The following is a 10,320-nucleotide window of genomic DNA, read 5'->3' on the forward strand; positions in this document are numbered from 1 at the left end:
GACGACTACACCAAACCTTCTCAGACAGTATTTCCGTGTAGACAGTATTTAATATTCCCGTTCCCACCAGCAACTATCTCAAACCTACTCAGACAGTATTTCGGTGTAGAGAGCATATGCATTAACAAGTTTATTACATTCCCCATTACGAGTTGGAGACTATACATATAAAATCACCGGTGAATTTGATAAATATTCCAGAATTGATCACATTCACCGTAGTATATCGTATATTATGCGTGAAAGAACGTCGAATCCTAATCTCCAAAGGAATCATAGTTCTTATGAGACAAAGGAACGAAGACGTAGGTGGAAATAATGAAATTGACACAAAAGATGCGTCATTCGGCTGTTATTCATACCTTAATGAGGCTTTCCGTTTCAGCGATAAGTGGACGAATCGCGCTGGCGAGACCGTGAATGCTACCTGTGAATCACTCTTGCAGAAGTCAATAGACAAATCGCGATTGTAATTTTCGTGGTTTCTTCGAAACAGCGATTAGAAATTCGAACGCTTTGATGTTTACAGCCCCCGGTCCCAGCAGCAGACTGGCAGAATGTTTACGATGCAACAGAGGATGGGCCCGCGTGTCCTCAGAACGGCGAAAACTACACGTCCGAAGATTGTCTACTTTTGAACGTGTATACCACAAAAGTGAGTACGCGCACGTGTGCAGGGTTTGAATTATAATGATTTACAATTTTTAAATTAAATAATTAATTTCAACAAATTTAATTCAATCAACTTAATTCATAAATCGTTTAAATAAATGTAATTAAAAATGATTTAATTAAAATTGTATCAAGCAGAGTTAATCGATTCTATTAATTCTGTTTAAATTAATCGTTAATTGAATATCTTCGACAGAATTCACTCATGTCAATCGTCAATTAAACAGCTTGAATTGACTCCTCTTAAATCAATCATCAATCGAATGATTTTCCATTAATTCCGCTTAAATTAATCATCAATTAAAAGATTTTCCATTAATACTCCTTAAACTAATCGTTAATTGAATAATCTTCGATCAAATTAGCTCGTATCAATCGTCGATTAAACAACCATCGATTAACTTCGCTTAATTCAATTTTAATTAAATAATTTTTAATTACATAGTTTGTTATTAATTGCCAACTAAAAACGGAAATCGATGAAAAACTTAATCAATTCCTCGCAACTCTGCGCGCGAGACATTACGAAACATTGTTTACGATAGTCCGATTGATTACAATTGCAGTTACCTTGCAAAGATGAAAATGTATCGAGACCGGTGATGGTGTTTCTTCATCCGGGCGGCTTTTACGCCTTCTCAGGGCGGAGTACGTTGTTCGGGCCACAGTATCTCATGGACCAGGACATCGTCTTGGTCACAATCAATTACCGTCTAGGGGCGTTAGGTGACGAGAAAATCAAATCTCCAAAATTCTTTTCTGCTCTCGCAGAATACGAAACGTGACCGTCTATCTTTTTCAGGTTTCTTGAGTATGGGCGATAATTTGGCGCCAGGAAACATGGGCTTGAAGGACCAGGTGGTGGCTCTTCGTTGGGTTCAAAGAAACATCGCTGCTTTCGGTGGCAATCCAAACGCCGTCACTCTCTGCGGTGACAGCGCTGGTAGTTTCAGTATACTCCTGCACATGGTGTCGCCGATGTCCCAGAATCTATTCCACAGAGCTATATCGATGAGCGGCTCGCCCCTGCAGGGTGACGTCTACTCAAACATCGCCAGCAACGGGCAGAAACAGCTCGCTAAGAAACTGGCCGATCTGCTAAACTGTCCCTCCGACACAACCGGTTCCATGTTGCTTTGCATGTACACGAAACCCGTCGAGAACTTCACCGACACCTTGGCTTCGTTATTCGTGAGTTGAATACCCGTTGTTTGCCAAGGCATCCGGGTTGTTGTTTACGTTGTGATTGTCGTTGTCGCAGGACTGGTATCAAACCCCAATCTTACTTTGGCAACCCACCGTCGAGCCGGAAGTCCGCGGCGTTGAGAGGTTCCTCACTGCTCAGCCGTACGACTTGATCTCGCAGGGAAAATTCAAACAGGTCCCTTACATCCTTGGCGTGACGGAGGATGAATTCGGTGGGCTAGCTTCCCGTAAGTACGCAACCGATTACGGTAACGATTACACATCTAAAGAAAATGGTTACTTAAATAATTTTCGATTACTTTGTTTTTAGTAATTATGCAATTTAATAATTATCAAATACCTTATTCTTCATTACTGAGTAATTCTTGATTACTTTGTTTTCAGTAATTACGCAGTAGCTTGTTCTTAATCAGTGATGGGCAAAACCCTAGGCTTCGAATAAATCTGAATGCCGATGTGTTTGTCTCGTTTCCTTCTTTGGAAAATGTTCAAAATCGACACTTCGCCAACAATATTTAAATATATTCAAGTTATAAGCAGTTATAAAAAAGAAATTGGATCGCCGGTAATAGTCAAGTAATTGCAAATACCATTACATGCGACAGAGTACAGTAATGTCTTGTTAAGCGTTACTTTGTCTACGATAACTGCCCAAGGTCGGTCCCGAACTTGTGCGCTTGACGAGACATTACTGTAATTGTAATGGCAATTATTTAATTACCGGGTCAAAGTAATCATTACGTAATGGTAATTAAGAATGTACAGTTCTGCGTGTAAAACGCACTAACCTGTCGTGGATTGCAGTTTATGAAAAAGATGCGTTGAACAATGGTTCGCTGTACCAAGAAATCAACGACAACTGGAACCGCGTTGCTCCCATTCTATTCTATTACGAACGCGATACACCACGATCGAACTATATCAGCAGGGAATTGCGGCGATTCTATTTCAACAATCAACCAATTGATAGTAACACCATGCAAGGACTTTCCGAGGTACGTACAAAGTTCTCTTCAACTTTTCTCTTCAACTTTTCGACGGTAGCGTTATTATTAAAAATCGTCAACCGCTTCCAGGTGTACGCCGATGGTATAATCATATTTAGCATGTACCGAACAGCCAAACTGATGGCTTCGAAATCCAAGCAGCCGGTGTACTTTTACAAGTTCACGTACAAGTCGCGTTACAGCTTCCGAATGTGGAACGACACTACGCCGGCCGGTATAACAGTTTCCTTTTTGTTTTTATTCATCGAATCGCGTCGAGCGAAACTCACAGGAAATTAAAATTCTGCCCCTAGCCGTAGACCACCAGGACGATCTGCAGTACCTGTTCTACATGAAGCAGCTATTCCCATATTTCGAACCGGACGCGCCTGAAATCCCGATGGTGGAAGTTTCGACGTCGATGTGGGCGAATTTCGTAGAAACTGGCGAACCAATTCCTAGGAACAACGACAGGTTCAGGGGCGTAACGTGGACCCCATTTGTACCAGCGCAAACCAATTTCCTGGATATCAATCCTCATCCGACTATGAAAAATAGTTTCTTCCCCGAAAGAATGCAGTTCTGGGAGAGGTTGTTCCCTTTGCCGAATAAATCGCGCAACGTGAAACACTGAGCGGTGGATCTGCTCGATAGTCGTAAGGATTCCCGCGGTTCTCGATTCTTAATAATTCGAACTTTCTCGCCAATGTATTAAAAGATAAATAAATATAGCGGACGAACAGATATGGATGTTGTCTCTTCTATGTTTTACTGTGTATCTACGAATACTGTATTATTATTATCATTATTATTATTATTATTATTATTATAACTTCAGTTTACAAAAACAACTTCTAGAAAGTATAGTAACAACAAAGAATGAAGACACAGTGCGACAGTACAGTGCGACGAAAACCCCGCAAAACTTAAGTACGTAAGTAATAAAAAAAACGTTGGAATAATCGCTAAATTTTTGGATCAGTCGGTTGGAATTTCACCATCGCTTCGCTGAGCTCCCAGAACTTTTTACCTTTCGACGGATCCTTCACGCCGCTGAAAAGTTCCTGTTCCTGAAATTAAACGATTCGGCGATTCATTGTTTGCTGTGGCAGTCTTCGAATGTTCTACGCGTCGACACAGTGCTCGGCGATAACTGCACTTTTCGGGCGTTTCTCGGCGAGCCCCGCTCAGCCAATGAGCTGTCTGGAGACTCGGGAACGTCGCGGTAAGGGGAGGGACGAGGAGGCGGGGTTTACCGGAAAACGGCCGAAAGGTGCGAGTGTTGCCGAGCCCCTGCGCTAACGTGGCAATAAATGGTACGAGTTACTGTTGAAAATTCATCTTACACGGCAGTCCGCGAAGTATTTGCCAGAAATTCCTTTGACCTCGTCGGAAACGGCAAGGTGTATGGTTGTCTGCGCGCCCTGCACGGGCGTTTTGCAGAAAGTCCTCAGTGCGAAGTTCAGCCCCCACGAGAATGGTGGGGGAACGTTCTTCCAGATACCAGTGCTCATCAGTCCAGGGTGGAGACAGTTGGCAGTGACACCGGTGCCTTCGAGGCGTCGCGCCAGTTCCAATGTGAAAACGATATTCGCGTATTTAGAGACATAATACAGGTACCCAGGCAAGGTCGTCGTTGGATTAACATCGTTCAGGTTTAAGCTCGCTAGAACGTACAGTCCCGATGCGACGACAACTATGCGGCTCGGTTTCGATCGCTTCAACAGATCTGCGAGCAACAAACATGCGTTATCTTTTTCACAAAGAATGTTTACGTACGCCGCGTGTGCCATTAAATAGGGTAAGATCAGTGTTGGGCGTATCGTGATTACGATTACGATTCTGATTGCGATCAAATGTTTCAGAGTAGTGATTACGATTACGATCATAATCACAAATTTTTCTGTGATTATGGAAGTATTTTTAGGGGTTTTCAGACATGGAAATTTGTATCTCAAAATCGAGTTCCTACTCTATTGGCATGGATTATTTTGAATAAAAATTTGTAATTTTTGATTTTGACGAAAGCACGGTTTTCTATGTTTTTTAGGGCGAGGAACACGAATCTGAAGTCGGTTTTGAGAAAAAGATGTACATGTTTGAAAGCCCCTGAAAATACCATCGCAATCGCAAATTTTTCTGTGACTACTATAGTATTTTTAGGGGTTTTCAGTCGTAGAAATTTTTTATCTCACAACCGACTTCAGATTCGTGTTCCTCGCCCCCAAAAACATAGAAAACTATGCTTTCGTCAGAATAAAAAATTTATAAAAATTACCCTAGGCCCTACAGTATGGCATGAATTATTTTGGATGAAAATTTGTAATTTTTGATTTTGACGAAAGCACGGTTTTCTATGTTTTTTTTAGGGCGAGGAACACGAATCTGAAGTTGGTTTTGACGTACAAAATTTCTATGCGTGAAAACCTCTGAAAATACGATCCTAATCGCAGAAAAGTTATGATTACGATTGTAATGATCACAGAATCGTGAACGTAATCGCAGAAAAATTTGTGATTACGATTACAATCGTAATCACGACTCTGAAACATTTGATCACAATCATAATCGTAATTGTGATTACGATTATGGCCAACACCGGATAAGATATACTAATATTTGCGATCGTGTGATGCAGAAATCATTAATATCGTTCGACAGTTTAACCAAGCCTAAGGAGTAATTATCTCACCGATCAAAAGATGCGTAAGCAAAAATGGACCGTAATGATTCGTCGCCATGGTCATCTCCAGACCATCCTCCGTAACTTTCTTCCTGAACACCTCTGCAGTGCCAGCATTGTGAATCAACACGTCCAACCTGTTCTCCTCGCGATTTATTTGTTGCGCAAATTCTCTCACCGAGGAAAGCGACGACAAGTCGAGCTTTCGAGTGACTATGTTGTTGTTGCCGGATTCCCTTATCAGCTCTTCTGCGAATGATTTACAGTTAACGTAAATATTAACGCGTACTCAACACTCGAGTAAACATGCTTTTCTACAAACTACTCGTACTGTGTGCAGTAGTCGTACAAACGGTTCGATATATTATTCTCAGAAGATTACCATGCAAATAGTCGAAGACTGACGCAAGACGCGTAGTGTGTCATTGTAATTATTAATGAAAGCGACCTGGGAATATTCAGACCGATCGTTTCAATTATAATCGCTTTGCAGGAAATAAAGTTACATCAGAGATTCTCATGTGAAACAGTTTCGGATCCAGTCGATGGAAAGCAAAATCGATTTAACGATCGACGTTAACACTTCAACGTCCGCACGTATACGCAGCCAAATGTCGCCGGCATTTGTAAATAAATAATTCCTCGTTGTAAAACTTAAGTGTAGGATTTGAATATAAATTCAGGCCCCGGAAAAAGTCACCTCGGCCCTGACTGTAATGTACCCGGACCGCATAGTGTCAATTTAACAAATCTAAAATTAACAACAGACAATAAAACAATAATTACATAAAATCAAAACACGTAGCGACGTGTTCCATTCATACAGTTTCCATTCATAAATCATCACATACAGAGAGTGTGGTACTTGTCCACAATAGTCTTCGGCACACGCATATCGTGTGATCGGACGTTAAAGTGTTAATAAATAATAGTTATCGCGCGTTATAGTCCCGTTTCGACGAACCTTTGAATTGATTCGCGGCGTCCATGTTTCGACAGGCCATGATCAGTCTCGCGCCTCTCTTCGCGATGTCCCTCGCGGTCTCCTTTCCGATACCGGAAGTGCAACCAGTGATTATCACGGTCTTCCCGTCCATTTTCTTCTTGCTCGTGCAAACTCCCAAAGTGTACTGAGCGTACAGGTAGACCGCCAGCAGGAGCAGAAATACCCCGAGTAAAGCGGCCGCGGCCAAGTAACACAGGGTCGTGCAGGACACGATCTTCAATAACATGATCTAAACGGACAACGTTCGAAGAATTCGTGTATAACGAACACGGGAAGTTGTTGGTAACAACTTGTTACAGGGGAGCGTACGTAATTATAAATAAATTCGCGGAAACTCGATTCTCGTGTGCGTAAGTTTCAACATTTTACTTTGTAACGTCGAAACTGGTTTCTACGACGCTTGGCATTGAAATATCCTGCTCGAAGTAGCGTCAATTGAAGGTCGATGCCCGTGAACACGCATCGTTAGACATATCGGACGCTCACATGACGTACGACGTTCTACTCGAAGGAATACCTCGCCGCACGAAACGGTTCCGCGGAGTTCGACGCATCTACCGTTCCATTATCGCTCACCAATTCGATACGCGATGGTTTACAGAATCCCGTTACGCAAAACCGCGGTTGTACGTGTACGAAAAATTCTGAACGAGCACTCGAACGTTCCCAAACGATCTTCGGCATTGTAAACCCGAGGTAAACGCAAACCGGTTCTTCTATAGCCTGTACCGATTAAATTTCACCGTAAGGAATGCACCTGTGGAATTACTTGGATCGTAGAATACTCTGATTGTAAAAAACGATCACGGATGACAGCGATAAATGCCGCGACATCCTTGCGTGTATCGCGTTAATTATTCAACGCGTTCTAATAATCTTCGTATAAAGGTCTCTTGGAGCGTCGTAACTTTTTCACTTTGAAAGTAACATTTACGAACGACCTTTCCGATACTCGAGTTTAAAGCACGAGAATATCTACGAAATATTCGAGATGTACAATATCTTTGAGATTTCGTTAAAATCGCGTAAATTACAATATCTGCGATGAACATGTCGATGATTAATTACGAAAGAAAGCTAGATTTGCGTTCGTTAGTCGATGTAGAATGCTTTGCAGGCGATTCTGTTCGCAGGAATCGCAGGAAACGAAAGCGTAGAGTAGTCGGAATTTCCAAAAGGCAGCGTAAAAAATATCTGCGCGACGAGCACCAGAGAAAAGTGGCTAATCCGACGTTGGATTATACTCACGCCGGTTGTTACCGAATTCTCTTTCGAAGGTCCTAGATGGTCACGTATCTTTTCCGTCAGCGCGTTGCTTCTATACTGACACTGACTAGTGACTTTACGATACGTGACCGTGCATCAAGCATCAAGCATCACCCTTCTTCCCTCTCCACTCTCCACTCTCTCTACTCTCTACTCGTTCCTCTTGCCCGGAGAACACTGACCAGAGAGTGACTTTTACAAACTTTAATGTCAAGTTCCCTGTAGCCGCGTCCTAGAAAAGAACTCGTTATGTTTTTCAATCCCGCGCGTCTTGCGTGGTCACGCCGCCTGATTTTGCTCGCGAAGTCGTCCACGGCGAAACCGTAGGAATTTTCGCTGCCCCGTAATTCGAAATCGAACGAATAGACGGACGCGTTTTCCTTCGATACCCGCCGAAAGTCTCGAATGCTTGTACGTACAAGGATGCAGACTTCGCTGACTGTTATCATCGGACTACAAGCTAATTAGAGTTAAACTAGCACCGCGCAACGAAATCCGCATTCCAGTTTAACGCGCTATTTATCGTTTAAATCTATGTATACTCGGAGAAAGTCTCGACAAAGTAGCTTTCTTATTTTATTGGGTGGTATTCTTTTTAAAAACATCAACGCTGACTTTGTCGCGTGTTGCTCTGTATCAGTGGAAAATTTCTGGTCTCGTGACGGTCGCTGATATTTATTCGAGCCGATAAACGTTATTCTTCTACTTTGACTCTCTCCCGATTATTTATTAATCGAAGCCGGGACTTGGACTGCCCGTCGTTGTTCGTTTGAATTTTCGCGAGCTGCTCGGACTCCACGGCGTTCTGCAAGATCTGCGACGCCAGATTCGATATTCGCAGGTCTTTCACTTTCATCGCGCTCTCTAGGTACTCGACCTTGCGATTTAAAGTACAGATAATGTCGTCCTTCTCCCGTAGTTCCTGTCTGAGTTGCGTGCATACGTGACGGGGAACGGCGTCGTCTTCTTCGTTTCTGCTGTCCCATGTGCCTTGGCCATGAGACGCGTCGGCCTTTGCTTTTCCTTGAAAATTCAAAATTGAAAATTGAAAATTAAAATTAAAATTAAAATTAAAATTAAAATTAAAATTAAAATTAAAATTAAAATTAAAGTTAGTTAGTTATTGGGCTGAACTGCGTAGTCTATTGAAACTCAATTAGAGGTGAATATTATCAGTATATTAGGTTAGGTTAGGTTCTATATCCGGCCGTCGTAAAATTCTACGCATGAGTAAGACAGTTTTCGGCGAATATCTTGAAAATTTGCAATTTCCGTTAAAAACGACAATGATATTCGTATTCAGCACGCGAAAACAAGTAAAATGACGTATCGCAGGTGTGAAAAGGATGGAGGTGTTAAATTGCAGTCTTACCAGTAACATAAGTAACTTACGCGGAATTTGGAACTTTATACTTGGAAAGTAATTCCAAACGCAAAACAAAATGATCAGCAATCGCACGATAAAGGAGAGCCTGTCCTTGATGCGCGCGAGTATCGATCTATTCGAATTCGGAGTTTTGGTGGTTAATTGGTCGGAGAAACACGAAGATAAATTCTGTTCCGTGGTAGCATGCTCGTCGTTCTTGCCTGCGCAAAGTAGCACACGCTTTGGAAATATATACGATTAATCATTTCTATCGATGTAACGATGTTTTCTGAACTGCTTAACGTTCGCGGTACCTTCGTCGATCGAATTTATCTCTTTATCGTTGTACGACGAATTCTGATGCTCGGAATTCTTTAAAATCTTGTCCCTCAGTTCTAGAAGCAATTGCTCGGCGGTCCCAGGATGACAGTTCGCCAGCTGATTGATCGCATCTTTCGACAATTTCATATCGATTTTACTGAGTACTTTCCGATTCAAGATGGACCAGTTTTCTTTTTTCGTGGACAAGCTGCTAGCTGGCACGTAATTGTGGAGGTCGACGTAACGGGGATAATATACTTTGAGGACCTCGGCCATCAGAACTAACAAACACAAGTTTCGATCGTTTAAACGGTAACAACGCGGAAAAGTAGCAGATAAAAGATAAAGTGATAGATAAAAGATAAAGGAAAATGTCGCGATATAGGTACCAGCGTCCGAAAAGTCTCTGGTCAAGTTCCTGTTCGGTTTCGAAAACGGAATCGTGGATATCCACGAGTACAGCTCTTCCAATCGATCATCCGGACATTTTTCCTTCTCGTCAGCCATTTCGAATGCCTTTTGGAATTAAACACAGTTCGTTAAACGCAGCAAAGGGAGTACATGCGCGTATGGGACATATTCTTCCGCGATGTCGTGCACGATTTTCTACGAATCTGCAAAAAGAATTTCTTCGTGCGATCAACGTCGATTTCGGCTAGCTCTTGTCCGAAATAAACGCACAGTCCGTCAAAAACGTGCCATTCTTCTTTTATTTAAACGTGAACGTCACATCTGTTCGATCATATCGAATCGCTTTTGAAGTTTCAAATATAACCATGAATAATTATCGCGTCGCTGCGGCTGCGCCTTGGCT

The 10,320-nt window shown here is 42.2% G+C and overlaps 3 protein-coding genes across 3 annotated transcripts in view; 1 reads left to right on the forward strand and 2 right to left on the reverse strand.

Moving 5' to 3' along the window:
- LOC128879892 (uncharacterized) overlaps nucleotides 1-3,608 on the forward strand; it is an 8,705-nt gene extending 5,097 nt beyond the window's left edge. Inside the window, exons 10-16 of the mRNA XM_054129446.1 lie at nucleotides 530-655; nucleotides 1,239-1,398; nucleotides 1,475-1,863; nucleotides 1,934-2,105; nucleotides 2,683-2,873; nucleotides 2,955-3,099; nucleotides 3,179-3,608. Coding sequence (XP_053985421.1) covers nucleotides 530-655; nucleotides 1,239-1,398; nucleotides 1,475-1,863; nucleotides 1,934-2,105; nucleotides 2,683-2,873; nucleotides 2,955-3,099; nucleotides 3,179-3,498 — 1,503 coding nt within the window. The 3' untranslated portion in view covers nucleotides 3,499-3,608. The remainder of the gene's footprint in view (nucleotides 1-529; nucleotides 656-1,238; nucleotides 1,399-1,474; nucleotides 1,864-1,933; nucleotides 2,106-2,682; nucleotides 2,874-2,954; nucleotides 3,100-3,178) is intronic.
- A 47-nt stretch (nucleotides 3,609-3,655) lies between these two features.
- Nucleotides 3,656-7,960, reverse strand: LOC128880179 (retinol dehydrogenase 14). The gene is made up of 5 exons (XM_054129971.1): nucleotides 7,802-7,960; nucleotides 6,512-6,782; nucleotides 5,557-5,796; nucleotides 4,211-4,593; nucleotides 3,656-3,934 (listed from the first exon to the last, which is right to left on the reverse strand). The coding sequence occupies exons 2-5, from the start codon at nucleotides 6,777-6,779 to the stop codon at nucleotides 3,830-3,832; spliced, it is 996 nt and encodes a 331-aa protein (XP_053985946.1). The 5' UTR covers nucleotides 6,780-6,782; nucleotides 7,802-7,960; the 3' UTR covers nucleotides 3,656-3,829.
- Nucleotides 7,961-8,513: 553 nt separating this feature from the next.
- Nucleotides 8,514-10,013, reverse strand: LOC128879894 (sperm flagellar protein 1-like). The gene is made up of 3 exons (XM_054129454.1): nucleotides 9,896-10,013; nucleotides 9,500-9,787; nucleotides 8,514-8,842 (listed from the first exon to the last, which is right to left on the reverse strand). Exons 1-3 carry the CDS (start codon nucleotides 10,011-10,013, stop codon nucleotides 8,514-8,516), a joined length of 735 nt encoding a protein of 244 aa, XP_053985429.1.
- Nucleotides 10,014-10,320: the final 307 nt, after the last annotated feature.

The sequence above is a fragment of the Hylaeus volcanicus genome, chromosome 7 (assembly GCF_026283585.1).
Source record: "Hylaeus volcanicus isolate JK05 chromosome 7, UHH_iyHylVolc1.0_haploid, whole genome shotgun sequence".
NCBI lineage: Eukaryota > Metazoa > Arthropoda > Insecta > Hymenoptera > Colletidae > Hylaeus > Hylaeus volcanicus.

Excerpts from the sequence above, each read along its gene's own strand:
- LOC128879894 (XM_054129454.1), bottom strand. The coding sequence starts at position 10,013 with ATGGCTGACGAGAAGGAAAAATGTCCGGATGATCGATTGGAAGAGCTG. Across the intron at positions 9,788-9,895 it reads CAGAGACTTTTCGGACGCTG|TTCTGATGGCCGAGGTCCTC; the intron begins GTACCTATATCG and ends TGTGTTTGTTAG. Across the intron at positions 8,843-9,499 it reads GATAAATTCGATCGACGAAG|GAAAAGCAAAGGCCGACGCG; the intron begins GTACCGCGAACG and ends TGAATTTTCAAG.
- LOC128880179 (XM_054129971.1), bottom strand. The coding sequence starts at position 6,779 with ATGTTATTGAAGATCGTGTCCTGCACGACCCTGTGTTACTTGGCCGCG. Across the intron at positions 5,797-6,511 it reads CGCCGCGAATCAATTCAAAG|AAGAGCTGATAAGGGAATCC; the intron begins GTTCGTCGAAAC and ends AATCATTCGCAG. Across the intron at positions 3,935-4,210 it reads AATACTTCGCGGACTGCCGT|GAACAGGAACTTTTCAGCGG; the intron begins GTAAGATGAATT and ends GTTTAATTTCAG.